General features: G+C 36.4%; 1 protein-coding gene across 1 annotated transcript in view; it reads left to right on the top strand.

The window, feature by feature from the left end:
* The window catches only part of LOC128992796 (organic cation/carnitine transporter 2-like), a 21,808-nt gene extending 6,773 nt beyond the window's left edge, over positions 1-15,035 (top strand). The window contains exons 3-13 of the mRNA XM_054416536.1: positions 2,959-3,104; positions 3,499-3,648; positions 4,354-4,603; positions 4,962-5,068; positions 5,634-5,788; positions 8,090-8,258; positions 9,850-9,995; positions 10,544-10,658; positions 11,612-11,835; positions 12,356-12,537; positions 14,796-15,035. Coding sequence (XP_054272511.1) covers positions 2,959-3,104; positions 3,499-3,648; positions 4,354-4,603; positions 4,962-5,068; positions 5,634-5,788; positions 8,090-8,258; positions 9,850-9,995; positions 10,544-10,658; positions 11,612-11,835; positions 12,356-12,537; positions 14,796-14,972 — 1,821 coding nt within the window. The 3' untranslated portion in view covers positions 14,973-15,035. The remainder of the gene's footprint in view (positions 1-2,958; positions 3,105-3,498; positions 3,649-4,353; positions 4,604-4,961; positions 5,069-5,633; positions 5,789-8,089; positions 8,259-9,849; positions 9,996-10,543; positions 10,659-11,611; positions 11,836-12,355; positions 12,538-14,795) is intronic.

Here is a 15,035-nt window from a genome sequence, read left to right as displayed (position 1 = left end):
AGTTACATATGCGGCTGTAAAGTATATGCACATGCGCCCCCACCTAAGTTGTCGACCACCCCTGGAGGCAACAACACGGGTTTTTACACTCACCTAGGCCCCCATTACTTACAAAAAGTCAATTTAAAATAATCTTTTACTTACATTCAATAACAAGGGAGTTAAAAGTGGTTTGCCGATTAAAGTTTTTTGCAACTTTGCGCCGCCACCCCTATGTTGTTAACCATCCCTGGAGGCGACGACATGGGTTTTAACACTCAACTAGGCCTAGGTCCCCATTACCAAAATCAAAAGTCAATTTAAATGAATCTTTTTACTTACGTTCAATAACAAGGGAGTTTTACACATTTTCAAGTTAAAAGCGGTTTTCTGATTAACGTTTTTCACAACTTTGCGTACCCCCCCCTATGTTGTCGACCACCCCTGGAGGCGACGACATGGGTTTTTACACTCACCTAGGTCCCCATTACCAAAATCAAAAGTCAAAATCTCTGTGACTCTTTTCATGCATACTCAACTGCACCTAGCGCCTGTACTATTAGTCACGTATGAGTGTCTTAACATACAGTTTATATTGATACAATCACACAAATAAATACCACAGAAAATTTCAGATACCAGAGGAAACATAGAAACTGAAATGATGATTGTTGTCTTCACGTAAGGCCGGACGCACACAGATCAAGCATTTCACCTGAAGCAAGTGTTGCGAGGCAAAATGTTTCGCTGGGTACGAGCGCTCCATGTATTTCAATGGGACGCCGCACACTGATCAAGCAAACGTTGCGAGGCGCCTCGCAACGCCTTGAAACATTTGAGCAGTTGCTCGACGAATGGATCCCATACAGCACGATGTTTGATGTTTCAAGGAGCAAAATGTTCTGCGCATGCGCCAAATCCCTTCTAGCTAGTAAAGCTTTGGTGGCTTTCAAAATTCAATCGATCTTTTGTTGTTTACAAAATTACTCTTTGAAAAATGCATTTTAGAGTTTCATTACAACTTAAAAATTATATTTTTTTGAATTTCCCACATTGTTGTTTAATTTTTCTTGCTACCACTTTGATAACCATACAGGTAGTAGATAATTAAGAAATAACCCATGTTATTTAGTTCATTATTTATAACCATCACGACATTATCAAATAATAATTTCTAACGATATCACTTACGTTATTAAAAACCCTTCCAATAAAATAGTGTAGCAAGTATTTGACAATAATAATTGTAAAATTTCCCTGGATCTGATTTAATTTCTGAGAGCATTAATGTCTATCATCTGATTGTTTGAATGAACTCCATGTTTTCTTTCTTAGTTTAGCATTTGCAAAAACTGACATACAGCAATAGCTACGTTGACTTCCTCGTCACACATGTTAAAACAATACCGTAGAGTACCAGTACAAATAATATTTATTTTTACTTGAAACCAAATGCTGCATCATGCTTGAACCTCTCGCACACTGGAGAAGCAAAGAAACAAAACGCTTAAAGCAAATCGTTAAGCAACATTTTGCTTCAGGTGAAATGCTGGATCAGTGTGCGTCCAGCCTAAGCAATCTGACACATATCTTCTCCCATTAATATGTTTCATGTTAACCATTTTACATTTTCATAATCACATTTACTTATATGTATATTACCAAAATTAATGTTGACCATCAGAATTATAGAATAAGCCTCTAAAGACAATTTGTCATCAAATAAACCCTATGTGAAGAATTTCACATTTTAATATTCATTCTTTAGATGTATTATGTCTTTAAATAAAGTTCATTTTATTTTGTACAACAACACAACTAAATACCACAGAGCAGATACCCAGGAAACATCAAAATTAAAAAGATAATTGATGTCTTCTGTAAAGAAAAAAAGAAAAATACTCAGACTTATATTTAAATATATATTACTCTCCTCTCCTTGCAACATTCTCAAATGATTTTCAACTGATGATTGGTTCTTTAAAAATCTTGGTTGCCCCTGGGTTGGAAGAACAAAGTGAATAAAAATAAACAACAGAGCGTTGGCAGTGGAAGCTTGATGTTAAATAAAAATTGAGTGGGCCCTGTAGAATACAATTATTCCCAGAAGTCCTTAGGGGACGTTCCTGGTACTGTTTACAGTTCTTCCAGTGCTGAAAACAACCTTAAATATACACTGACTCTACTTGCACAATAACATACTAATTTTAGTGTTGCACTTCAATGGTGAATCTTTTGTAGTGGCTTTTTACTTACTATAATTACTACAAACTCTTTTGAATGAATTTGTATTATACCAGAAATGAAATACCAAGGTTATTAAGAATTCGATAAATTATAACAATTTGATTTATTAAACAATAATTATCTGAAGGTCAATATGGAAACAATTTGATTTATTATTTAATATACAGGGTGTCCTGGAACTCTCTACCAATATTTTAGGGCATAGATCCTGGGTAAGAAACATACCTAAATATCATATTTAAATTGTCCGGAAGTCCTTAGTTACTCACACAGCCATCATTTTGTTTTTTTCAGTTATTATTTTTTTTTATAAAGAATGGTTAAACATACGAAATGGAAACTTTGCACAAACATTTATGACAACTAGACAAAGCTACAAAAAAATTATGACCATTTTTAGAATTCATAAAACAAAATGGCGACCGTTTAAAATATTGTTTCTAGAATAACTCGAAAACCGTTAATTTTACAAATAACTTTTATAAGGAAATTTCATTACAAATTGATTGACACCTTATTTTTTTAAGATTGGACGATTATTAACTGAGATATGGCAACTTTAGTGATACATGACCGCTTTCAGCATGCGCTACAACTAACTCCCAGCGGCCACGTATCACTAAAACTGCCATATTTTAGTTTACTCGTTATGTGGACGGGCAAATCTAAGGTTAAAAGCCAACCTCTTATCTAAAAAAGTTCTTGATTAAGTGTGTGCTGTGTTTTATTCAGATGATGGATCTGGACTCCATGCTGAAGGACCTGGGACAGTTTGGCAAGTACCAGGCATTCTGCTTCACTGTACTAATGTTTCCTATCATCATGTGTGGTTTCCGGTCCACGGAGTACATCTTCACCACAATGAGTATACCACACAGGTCTGTGCACCAATGGACCATTTGAATCGATCAAATTTCTGAATGACATCAAAGCTGTTGCTTCTAATACCATGGTGTATTGAGTAGTATTAAAATAGTTAAGTCAAAAGCAAATTTACAGACTGCTGCTAGCTCTAAGTTAATCCAACTTACCTTAGAGAAGATAATGGCTTGGATTGAATACTCTACCTTATAAATTTGCCATCCATGTTTACACAAGAGCAGAAGGTAGGAAACCAGGTTATGTGACAAGTTGACAAGTTATCTAATTTCAAGTTCCATGGGGCAGGTAAACTGCCTACCATGCCAACTGGCCTCGTAAACGCGGCTCAGCTGAAACACAGAGAACTAAAGTACAGAGGAAACATTCAATGTTACACGTAAATGGTGTTAGCAATGGTCGCACTGTTAACTTGGGTAAAGTCCAACACCGACCATCGTCCTCATGTCCTACAACACTCATGGTTGAGGAAGACCCTGTACCCTGTGCGATAGGAATTTTTGCTTATTGTTCCTTGCTCGGTGTTCTTCCTTATAATCACAAGTATTTCTCCTAGTTTGTACAGGAGGAACGAGCTGGTCTAGTGGTTAGAGCGCGGGACTTCGGTCCTTGAGGCCCCGGTTTCAAATCCCGCCGAATCACCAAAGGATTTTATCTAAGTGATAATGCCCGCAACCCCAAGGTCTAGCATGAAGTAATGTGAAAAACAATTTCGGGCTCGTGCCTTTTGTCCTAGGAAGAAAAAGTGTGTTTGAACACAACGCACAATAGCACTATAGCTGAAATCAAATGATTGTCCCATAAGCGAGTTTCCTCTGTACCTTACTTCTCCGTGGCTGAAAATTCTGAAAACAGTTTCAAGGTTTATGTAACTTGTATATATTTAATTGTTATTTTTACCAACTTAAAACTAGTACATGCTAAACATAACAATTCATTTATACACTGTAATTATTTTGTTATTTACTTATTCTTGTGTTTGTGTCTGTCCAGTGATACTCTTTTATGAAAAAACAACTTTTTTTATAAGCAGGCCTGCAGTTTTCATGTGATGTGCTATATGGCCCAAGAGAAAATTGTGCCCCTCTTCCCTTCCTCTTAGGGAACTTTTCTCTTCCTTGCTCCCCAAACAAACTTAACCTTTTATAAAAGCAGCCCTGATCAAAAGAATAGAGAAATATGATGAACCATCTGGCTTTATTGGTATTTTGGCGTGGCGTTTATACTTACCTTGCCTTGCTTGTTCAGATGTCTTGTTCCTGAGTGTGAGGACTCTCCCAATACAGCAGACTTCAACGCACCCTGGCTCCATGCAGCAGTTCCTTTCACTGATCGAGCAAACAATCACGTTCCCCATGAGTGTCTACGATATCAACCTCTGTCTGCGGCTGTGGTCAATAACCAAACTGTGTGTTCTGCTGACATGTTTAACCAGAATGTGACGGTCACTTGCGATGAATGGGTGTTCTCTGAACCCACCAAGACCATAGGAACAGATGTGAGTTCACTTACAAGACTCTGTTGATTTTCACCCTGTGTGTTTCATCTGGTGTTATATTTTGGTCCAATCATGAATCTTGTCACTGGTCACCCTCATACAACTTAACCCTCTCGTGTTATTTTCTTCAATCACCCATAAATTAAACTCATAATAGTGATTCCCATAGTCTTTTAATATCTTCCCAATTATTTTCCTTCATCCTGAGAAGACTCATCAAATAATTGCCAATAGTTCTTCCTGGCTGCTGCAGTTTACGTCAACGATTGTCAGTAAACAAATATGACAAAATTCTATTTTGATGGAAGCAGACTTCTCTTTGGTTCGTTATTCACCAAGTCCAAACATTGTGTTTCAGTTTGAAATCCTCTGTCCTGAAGATCAGTATAAGCTTACATTCCTCAGTAGTGTCTGTGTGATCCCAGGCTTCATCGGCATTCCGCTTGCTGGATTAATATCTGACAGGTAAGCAGGAAGTTGTACATTATAGTATGTATTACTAATTGAGACGGGGACATACCCAAATATGAGTGAAGGATGGGTGAAATGAAGTGAGATGCCTTGTTTAGCTTTCTTACTGGCTAAAACAAGCTGATGCATTAGCCAAGAACGATCAAGGACAGCTGGGTTCAGTTTTGAACCCTCAAAAAGCTACTATAACCTTTCTCAGGATCGAACCAGCAGCTTTGAACGTTGAAATTACCATAGGCAAGCACTGTGGAAGTAATGCAACACAATCACAGCATTATTTATAAATATAAAAATAGGAAAATTAATAGGGAGTAATGTGATTATCCTTTGGTAATCGTGCCAACCAAATGAGGATTTTCAGTGTGACTAGATCAGTAGTACAGGAGGAAGCTACTTTCAAACAGTATAGCAAAACGATGTACAAGATGTACATCTTTGTAATGATCAGGAGGACAAATTAACATTTATTTCCAAAAATAATTGTATACAATGTATTTGTGAATCTCATTTTCACTTTGAAAAGTTTCTTTAGTTATTCAACCTTCAAAACTTCAAACAGGGTTGGTCGGAAGACAGTGCTGGTATGCGGCTGTGTATTTCTGGCTGTGACAGGAGTTATCAGATCTTTCTCTGTGAACTACACGATGTCACTCATTATGGAGTGTTTGGATGGATTCATGGCAGGAGCTGTGTACTCTCCTGCCTTCATTCTCGGTAAGTGAATGGTTGATAGTAGAAGGATTTCGATGTTTAGAATAAAGTAATAGTGGTCTTCATTCGTGGGTGTAATCTGCAGGTGTCATCACTGAATTGACAGGCTTTCGGTGAAAGTCAAGTAGTCAAGTTAGTATTTTACACTATTTACAAAGACTGACGTTTCACCCATTCTATGATGAGGTATCCTCAGTGGCAAAGCAGAGACTACCAAAACAGGGTAAATCGAGCTTGTATATACAGGGTTAGTAAAAAGTGTGGAGACCCCCTGTTATTTTTTTAACGGTCCATACTAGAAAAACTAAACTCGGCACACCTTTATGGCATGTTATGAAGTACTTTTTGGGCATAACCATCACTTGGTGTATATCCCCGAAATGGGGGATTTTGGGGGAAACTCAAAAATTTCAAATACAAAGACCTATCGAGTGACCCCTCATTTTGAAGGTCCTGGTATAAGAAAACAAAAAACGCAAACTAGAGGTCTTTATCTCAATCCAGTAAAAAATGGCAGCCAATTGAAATTCTCAGAAGTTGAATTTAACTTGCAGCTTTCCAAGTCTGGAGACCCCCTGTAAATTTTGTAGCGGCTCACACTAGGAAAACTAAACTCTACACACCTTTTTGGCATGTTATGAAGTACTTTTTAAGCCTAATAGCTACTTGCTTACCAAACCCAAAATGGGGGATTTTGGGGGAAACTCAAAAGTTTTAAATGATAAGCACCATCAAGTGACCCCTCATTTTGAAGGTCATAATAAAAGAAAACCAACAACGCAAACTAGAGGTCTCTATCTCAGTTCAGTAAAAAATGGAAGCTGATTGAAACGTTTACAAATTGGAAATAACTTGCAATTTTATATTCAATTGGCTGCCATATTTTACTGTGTTAAGATAGAGACCTATAGTTTGCGTTGTTAGTTTTCTTTTATTATGACCTTCAAAATGAGGGGTCACTCGATAGGTCTTTGTATTTGAAATCTTTGAGTTTCCCCCAAAATCCCCCATTTTGGGTTTGGTAAGCAAGTAGCTATTAGGCTTAAAAAGTACTTCATAACATGCCAAAAAGGTGTGTAGAGTTTAGTTTTCCTAGTGTGAGCCGTTACAAAATTTACAGGGGGTCTCCAGACTTGGAAAGCTGCAAGTTAAATTCAACTTCTGAGAATTTCAATTGGCTGCCATTTTTTACTGGATTGAGATAAAGACCTCTAGTTTGCGTTTTTTGTTTTCTTATACCAGGACCTTCAAAATGAGGGGTCACTCGATAGGTCTTTGTATTTGAAATTTTTGAGTTTCCCCCAAAATCCCCCATTTCGGGGATATACACCAAGTGATGGTTATGCCCAAAAAGTACTTCATAACATGCCATAAAGGTGTGCCGAGTTTAGTTTTTCTAGTATGGACCGTTAAAAAAATAACAGGGGGTCTCCACACTTTTTACTAACCCTGTATATTGTCCTGCCCTTGCAGTCTCAGCATTGCCCCTGCTGAGGATGCCTCATCATAGAATGGGTGAAACGTCTGTCTTTGTTAATAGTGTAAATACCAGCTTGACGAGGCTCTCACCAGAAGACTGAGAATTCAGTAAATATATAACAACTAGCTTACCATAAAAATATCATTACACCATTATACACTGAAAACTCAGCTAACACAATAACATTTTTTTTCTTTCATTGGAGGACTTTGTCAAGAGTGACATAGGAAACCCTTTGAGGAACCTCCCTGTTTTGTGTACATACAACTACAAAATCTAAAGAATATACTTGACCACCTCAGACAACCTGATTCTTCCGCCCACCTACCAGAACTAGAACTACTCCCTAAGGCTCATATCCATGTAAAATCAACAAATCTGCAATCTCTACAAACCAATCACCACATTTTCCAGTTATATCCAAAGAACAGAATTTTGAAAACTTTGACTCATGACATATGATTTCTGAGATCAGACATGACGTCACTTTGAATCAAACTAGCAAACTTCATATTTAAAAAACGAGCAATCTGTAAAACCACTTAAATCCCAGACAATTGGTCGAGATAAATAATGGTATTCCGAGATAAATGGCAAAAAACTAATTTATTTATTTTAACAGAGTTTTAAAGAGTAAAACAGAAACATAATTGTCAATGATAATATACTCAATTTTAAATTAGTAAACCCTACAGAAATTAACTAAAAAGTCTAAAGTAAAGTATGTTTCCCTGAGTGTACTCGATGATCTGACTGGCGATCTGCCCTATATTTGAGATACTCAACCATAAATTTTCTCAGAAAAATTCATTTGCTTTGCACAGGTCTGGAGACTCTTGCCCCAAAAAAGCGTCTGCTGGGCAGTTTGCTGATTTGTGTCTACTTCGCCCTGGGAGAGGTTGTGCTAGCCCTGGTGATGTGGGCAATGGCTGACTGGAGGCTGATGTTGCGAGCTCTCTACATACCTTCACTGCTGCTGGTGCTCATTCTTTGGTGAGAAAAACACATTTTGCACAAAAATAATAAACAGATTTGAATATGTGACATACTATCATACGACAAAATCCTCAATAACAATCTAATGATAAAGATAAAGCAGTGATGTCTAAAAACTATCACTGTTATGAGCAGCACTTGAGAGAACCTGGGGAGCGAGCTGGTCTAGTGGTAGAGCACGGGACTTTGGTCCCCCTGGGTTAAAATACTGCCATTCACCAATGGATTTTATCCAAATGATAATGCCACGACTTCCTCTAAACCAAGTAGTAACGTGGAAAACATTGTTGTTGTTGTTCTAGTCTACGTTGTTAGCATTTTTTTTTTTGAGGAGTTGAAAGTGTTATTATACAGAGTGTTTCGTAACTCTCTGGACACATGTATATAGCGTTATTGCTTAGGTCAAGACAAACACATTTCACCATAGGAACATGTGTCTGTGGTGTCTAGTTTACCGACTGTCGGCATTTATGTGTTTTTTACAAAAACACTAATAACTCCTAAACGGTTTGAGATACAGCGTTGATATTTTACAGAAATGTTAATCTTATTAGGGCTTATTTTTGTTTGAAATTATACTAAAATATAATTAACCGTTTCAAAATGGCAGCCATATAAAATATTTGATGCCAAATTTTACGAAAACCGTTAACTTTACAAAAAACTTGCAAAAGACAAAAAAGTTAGTAAATTTTATGTAGTTTTCAATGATACCTTATTCGTAAAAATGGATAAATAATAACAGGGAAATGTCTTCTTTTCCAAATGCATGACCACTTTTCTCCATTTAAACAATGCTAAACAACGTAAAAGGAGTATTAGCATTGTTTAAATGGCTGCCATTTTGAAACGGTTAATGATTTTTTAGTATAATTTTAAACAAAAATAAACCCTAATAAGAATAACATTTCTGCAAAATCTCAACGCTGTATCTCAAACCGTTAGGAGTTATTAATGTTTTTGTAAAAAACACATAAATGCCGACAGTCGGTAAACTAGACACCACAGACACATGTTCCTATGGTGAAATGTGTTTGTCTTGACCTAAGCAATAACGCCATATACATGTGTCCAGAGAGTTACGGGACACCCTATTGGCTATAATAGATTTGTTAGGTCCGATCAATATCATGAGTAACATAAGTCGTTGTCTTAGTCAGGAAACAGCATCGTAGATCGAGCATTCTCATGTCTTCAGGTCTGGTGTGTGTTTATGAGGAGTTCCCCTGTAGCACAATTTGGTAGAGAGGCCCATCCAAGGTTTAATGGATGGCTATAATCAGGTGATTTTTGGATGAATGGATTCTTCATGAATTCCAAAATCAAAACTCTACACATGCATTTTTCTACTTTTTACCTGTTCTCTTTTCGGATGTGTCCCTAAAATACATGTTTGAAAAGAAAATTGAATTTTGTGTTCAGAAAACAAGAAAACCCATGGCGGAAATGTAGTTGAATAACAAATAACACCTAAATTTCTAAAGTTTTAAAGTTTCTAAAGTTTCTAAGGATTTCTAAAGTTAGAAAGGTAATTAAGCTTTCCATCTCCAACACAATTAATAAGTGGCTGGTTTTGAAATGTTTTCAGGTTCCTTCCAGAGTCAGTTAGATGGTTGCACACTCAAGATCGAGTAGATGACATTGAGAAAATCTTCGGCAGGATGGCCAAGATGAACAACACTGAAGACAAGTTGCCGAGTGTTCTGAGCCAGCTGCGTAACGCGCACACTCAGGGTAGGCCTATGTAGTTTCTTATGCATTTTTATTTTTGTTATCAGATATGTTTTTAATACTCATGATCAAAATGTACGATCACCAATCACCCTAATGTTATTTTCTTTCAGTGTTTAATGTCTAGAAGTAGGCATTACATTCCAATGTTTATGTTGGCGCTACTTGCCACCTCAGAGTGTGTGGCTGTAGAATGATGTACAGTACCTTTTTTAAACCTTAACAGTTAATCTAGCCAAACTCAAAGGACAACTTACTGTATTAATAATTTGTTACACGCCCATTAACTAACTATCATAGTATACTGTACCATAGAAGAAGCAATTTTCTATTAATAGACAAGCGTATTTCTTGAAAACTACTTGCTGGTGTGCATCGCAGGAAAAATCTACACTTATTTTTCTGATATTTTCCTGTAGATGTGCAGAATCCCTTTATAAATTAAAATAGGCTAAAAATGAATTTAAAATTAAAAAAAAGGCCTTTCTCTCTGTATGAGATGCTTTGTTTCTTGATCATCACACAGTAAAACCGTGGATGGTGTGTTCTAGAAAGACAAAAGCCTAAAACCAACAGAGCAGTCAGAAAAAGCACCAAAACCCAGCCGACTAACGGCGGTTTTGAAATCCCGTATCATCATGTGTCGATTCATCGCCCTCGCCTTGTGTTGGTAAGTAGTTTTACCAGACAGACAGAGACACCACCTCTTCTTTATAATATTAGATATTTATAATGTGTCATTTAGCAGGATAACTCCTGCAAAAATGATCCAATTTTGATGATATGAAATTTAAGTTATTATAGTGTAAACCTACATATTTCAATGAGTTTACAAAACCAGCATGATCAGACTATGATAATGTGGGTTTGTGGGGATTTTCCCATTTTTTACCCTAAAAATATAAAAATCTTCAATTCCTTTTCAAACCATTTTGTAGAGCTTAAAGACCCAATGATTTAGTATATTGAAGCATTGTCATGCGCTTAATCATTAAGGAGAAGCTTAAAAAAAAACTGTAAATTTCAAAAGTCCATGTTATTTTTATGGTGAATCAGAATAAACTGTTGCCGTTTGCTTGTTTATGAACATATTTTTATAAAGCTGGAAAATGTTATCGTTCATATACTATACATATGACATTTAACTATAAAAACCTGTAATTACCTTCCTTGTAGCAGCAAACCAAAGTACTCTTTAAACGAATGTAAATAAGGAATAAATATGACATTTGCTGCGGCGGGGTATCATATTTTTTTTGTTACCTATAGTTCAATTCAACTCAACGAAACCTTACTTTTCTGTGGAAATTTTTTTAATTATTAAGTAGTTGGGTAGCTGAGTGGTTGAGGTAGGTCTTTGCCTGATAATTAGAATATCACCGGTTAAATTCTGAGATGAGTTGATATCTTTTAAATAATTTAATACTTGATACCTGTTCAGAATTATTGGGTTTTAAATGAATGCTCCTCTCTAAAAAATCTGTTGATCCTAGGCAGTAACAAAGCTGACTTCTCGTTCTTTCAACAGTCAACGTTATCTCATCTTCGCATTAAAATCACTCACCCCATTTTGAACAAGTAAAAAAGAACTTAATCTAATCTTATTTTATCTATTCCAGGATGGCCTCCATCTTCTCCTACTACGGTATCTCCCAGTACACCACCTTGTTTGAGAGCAGCAACCGCTACGTGTCCTTCGTATTGGTCAGCCTGATAGAGGTACCAGCCTATGTAGCCAGTCTGTGGCTACCTGACTGGCCATTGCTGGGTAGACAAGGCACCACCGCGTGGTCATTCTTCCTCTGTGGCGTAACTTGCTTTCTTCTCATGGTTGTTAGCAAGGGTAAGAGTAAAGTTGCATAGAAAACGCTCATTGATTTAGAGTAATAGAGTAATATTTTCCAACTAAAGAATGGATGAATTAACTTAAGATTGTGATATAAAAAAAGTCTGCAAAAATATATTAGTTGGATTGTGTATGTGTTGAAACGCTTTGTGTACAGCAAAATATATCTTTGAGCCTCTCTTTTATCTTTTCTCAGTCAGGCAACACTTTGTTTTTTTGTATATTTTAGATGACTAATACATCTGTGACAACTATAGGTTGTAAATTGTTGTAATGATTCAGAACATGAACAAATTTGTAGAAAACAACTTTAAAATTGTATGTACATCATGTATATATTGAAAATATTATCTATTGCTGTTTATATCTGGGGTTTCTCTTTTAACCTCAATATATTCCTGGGTATATGTAGCCGCTACCCTATGGTAACTTTTCATAAGCCTACATCTCTCTTCCTATCCTATCCTTCTCATTTCCATGGCTTAACTTTATCGTTTATCCTAATGTTTTGTCGTAGGTCAAGTGGTGTTGGGTGTGTTCTTGTTCCTCACGTCCAAGTTTGCCTCTACTCTGACACTGACAGTGTTGTACGTCTACACAGCTGAAGTGTTCCCAACAGAGTTGCGCCAGACGTTGCTGGCCTGCTGCTCCATGGTGGGACGAGTTGGCTCTATTCTCACTCAGCAGACACCTCTCATTGTAAGTCTAGCCGTGCCTGATTAGTTTTGGAACAAAGTCCAAGACTGGGTTAAGTTCCAGAAGGCAGAGACCTTCCCAGGAGCACCAAACCAGGACTAAGGCCCACAAAAAATGGAAGGAATGGAAAGGCTTGCTGAGACTAAGGGGGAAATCAGACTACCCAGTAGGGATGCTAACTGGGCACGACTCTATTAGGAAACACCCTAGAACCATCGGAAGGTTACAGACAGACTTACGCAGATCCTGTAAAAACGAGGTGGAAACCTCTAAACACTTGTGGCTGGAATGTCCAGCCTGACCCAAAAGAGGTTGAAATTCCCTGGGTGGGCGCAACCACAGCCACCTCTAATACAAGGCCGCGACGTTCGAACTGGCAACGCCGCAATCACACCCCCTTTGCGTCCGTCTTCACACGCGCTAGGCTATGAACATCAATGAGAGTATTGCTGCTCTGTATCAATGAATGAAAGTATTTAAATACGTAATAACATATTTTAGTAGATTTTAAGGTATGGTAAAATGGACAAAATTGTAATCTAGGTTGTTTATTTAGTGAAAAATTGCAACATACCGCAATATGTCTAAAACTAAAAATATACAAACATAATGTTTTTGGTTGCATTTATCGTATTGTAAGTACGATGAATGTGGAAATAGATGAACTTTAAATATTTCCTTTGTTAATTTGTTAATCTACACTATTATATAACAATCTCATGGTGTCTGTATATATGTGTGTTATTCAACATAGTAAAAACTACTAGACAGACTGTGCTTAAATTTTACAAAATAAAGCTACTATACCAAGAATAGTTATACAGTAGGACTAACTTATTGCCACTTCAATATTTGTAGAGACTTTGGGATTTGTAGAGACTAACATCTAACAATTTGCTAAAATAAAATTAATTTTAAATTTTTAATAGGAATATTATGTTTTAGTCTACCTGAGGAAACCATAAGTTAGCAACAACAAAATTTGAAGTTTTCATTTTGAAGGCATACTGACTAAATAATTTATTTTCTTTGAATAATTACTAAGAAAAACGTTTGCCATTTTGTAAACGATTTCAGAAGCTAGGCCTCCATATGGCTTTCCACAATATTAATAGAATTCTTTATCACATCAACATTCAGACTGGACTATGATGCTTTAATTGTTAGATGGTGCAGTAGGTTACATATTTTTTACTAGTAGGCCTACTTAACAGAAACACCGGCTTATTTCTTTGAAGTGGCATTTATTTAAGTTATTTTAATCACTTAACAACAGCATTTATCAATAAGATAGACAAATAAACAAGGAAATAGTACGGCATTACTACCTAAAACTTGTTTCTCGCGTCTATATTTACACGAATCATTGTCTTATTCTTACATTTTTTTACAAATTTAATCTAAGGTCATATTCGTGAAAAATGTTTCACACAAAAACGAGAATATTTTTTAGATGTCTAATTTGATCGAAGAATAGCAGAAAGCAATTAATTGTTGCTTATGCGGTGGATCAAGTAGAATCTTAGAACACTGTATGTATTATTCATTTTTAATTGAGCTATCGTAATTATTCTTGCATCCAGGCACATCACATCTATCTGGCATGCTGTAGTAAGAAGTTTAATGCCATTACTAATGATTAAAGGTAGTAGAAACGCGATTATGTACGTCGAGTACGCGACTCCTCCATTCACTGTAATGGTAAAACGACCGAACGCCAAGACACTGATGCGACGTTGCCGCTTTTCACTCGCCGCGTCCTTGTATTAGAGGTGGCTGTGGCGCAACTCACAAATATTACAGCTGCTGACAATGTATCCCAAATCTATACTAGTCCAAATCTATCTTGTAGTTTCGAGGTTAACCCAATGAGTTTGGTTTTTAAAACAATTCCGGTGACTTAAAAAAAATTAACAAACAGGCAAATTTGCCATTACTAAGAGAGCAAACACACTTAAACAATTAGTTCCTGAATGACCTGAATCAATTTAAAAATTTCATGATTGCCTCTCATTTATTTACCTGCTTAAACTGAAAAGTAGACAGAAAGTTAACTGTTTGTGTTTACTGTATTTGTACTAAAATAAGAGAGTAACTCTTAAGTAGGTACATTATGGCCAAATTAAATCCAAAGGGTAGTTGACTGTTATCGTTGAAGTTTTATTAAGAAATTCAATTTCCAAAAATCCTAATACTGTTATATTGTTATACTTATTACAATTATTATGTTATCGTTATTGTTTATGTCATTACTGTTACAGAGCATGTACTTCAATCCGATGATATTATTTTCCCTGGTCTCAATTATGGGTGGTATGCTCACCCTGACCTGCCCTGAAACTCTCAACACACCTCTTCCTGATACCATTGAGGAAGCCGAGAATATTGGGAAGCCTCAGAAAAAAGGACAAACTGTACCTCTTGCTGCAAAGAAGTAGAATGATTATTATGATACATATTTTATTCATCACAATTTCATGATGGCATTACAGCATTCAAAT

This window comes from Macrosteles quadrilineatus, unplaced genomic scaffold (genome assembly GCF_028750875.1).
Source record: "Macrosteles quadrilineatus isolate MER2022 unplaced genomic scaffold, UCM_ALF_1.0 Scaffold_4__1_contigs__length_99947679, whole genome shotgun sequence".
Taxonomy (NCBI): Eukaryota; Metazoa; Arthropoda; class Insecta; order Hemiptera; family Cicadellidae; genus Macrosteles; species Macrosteles quadrilineatus.
The sequence above is the reverse complement of the archived record's forward strand: the minus strand, read 5'-3'. Positions and strand labels throughout refer to the sequence as shown.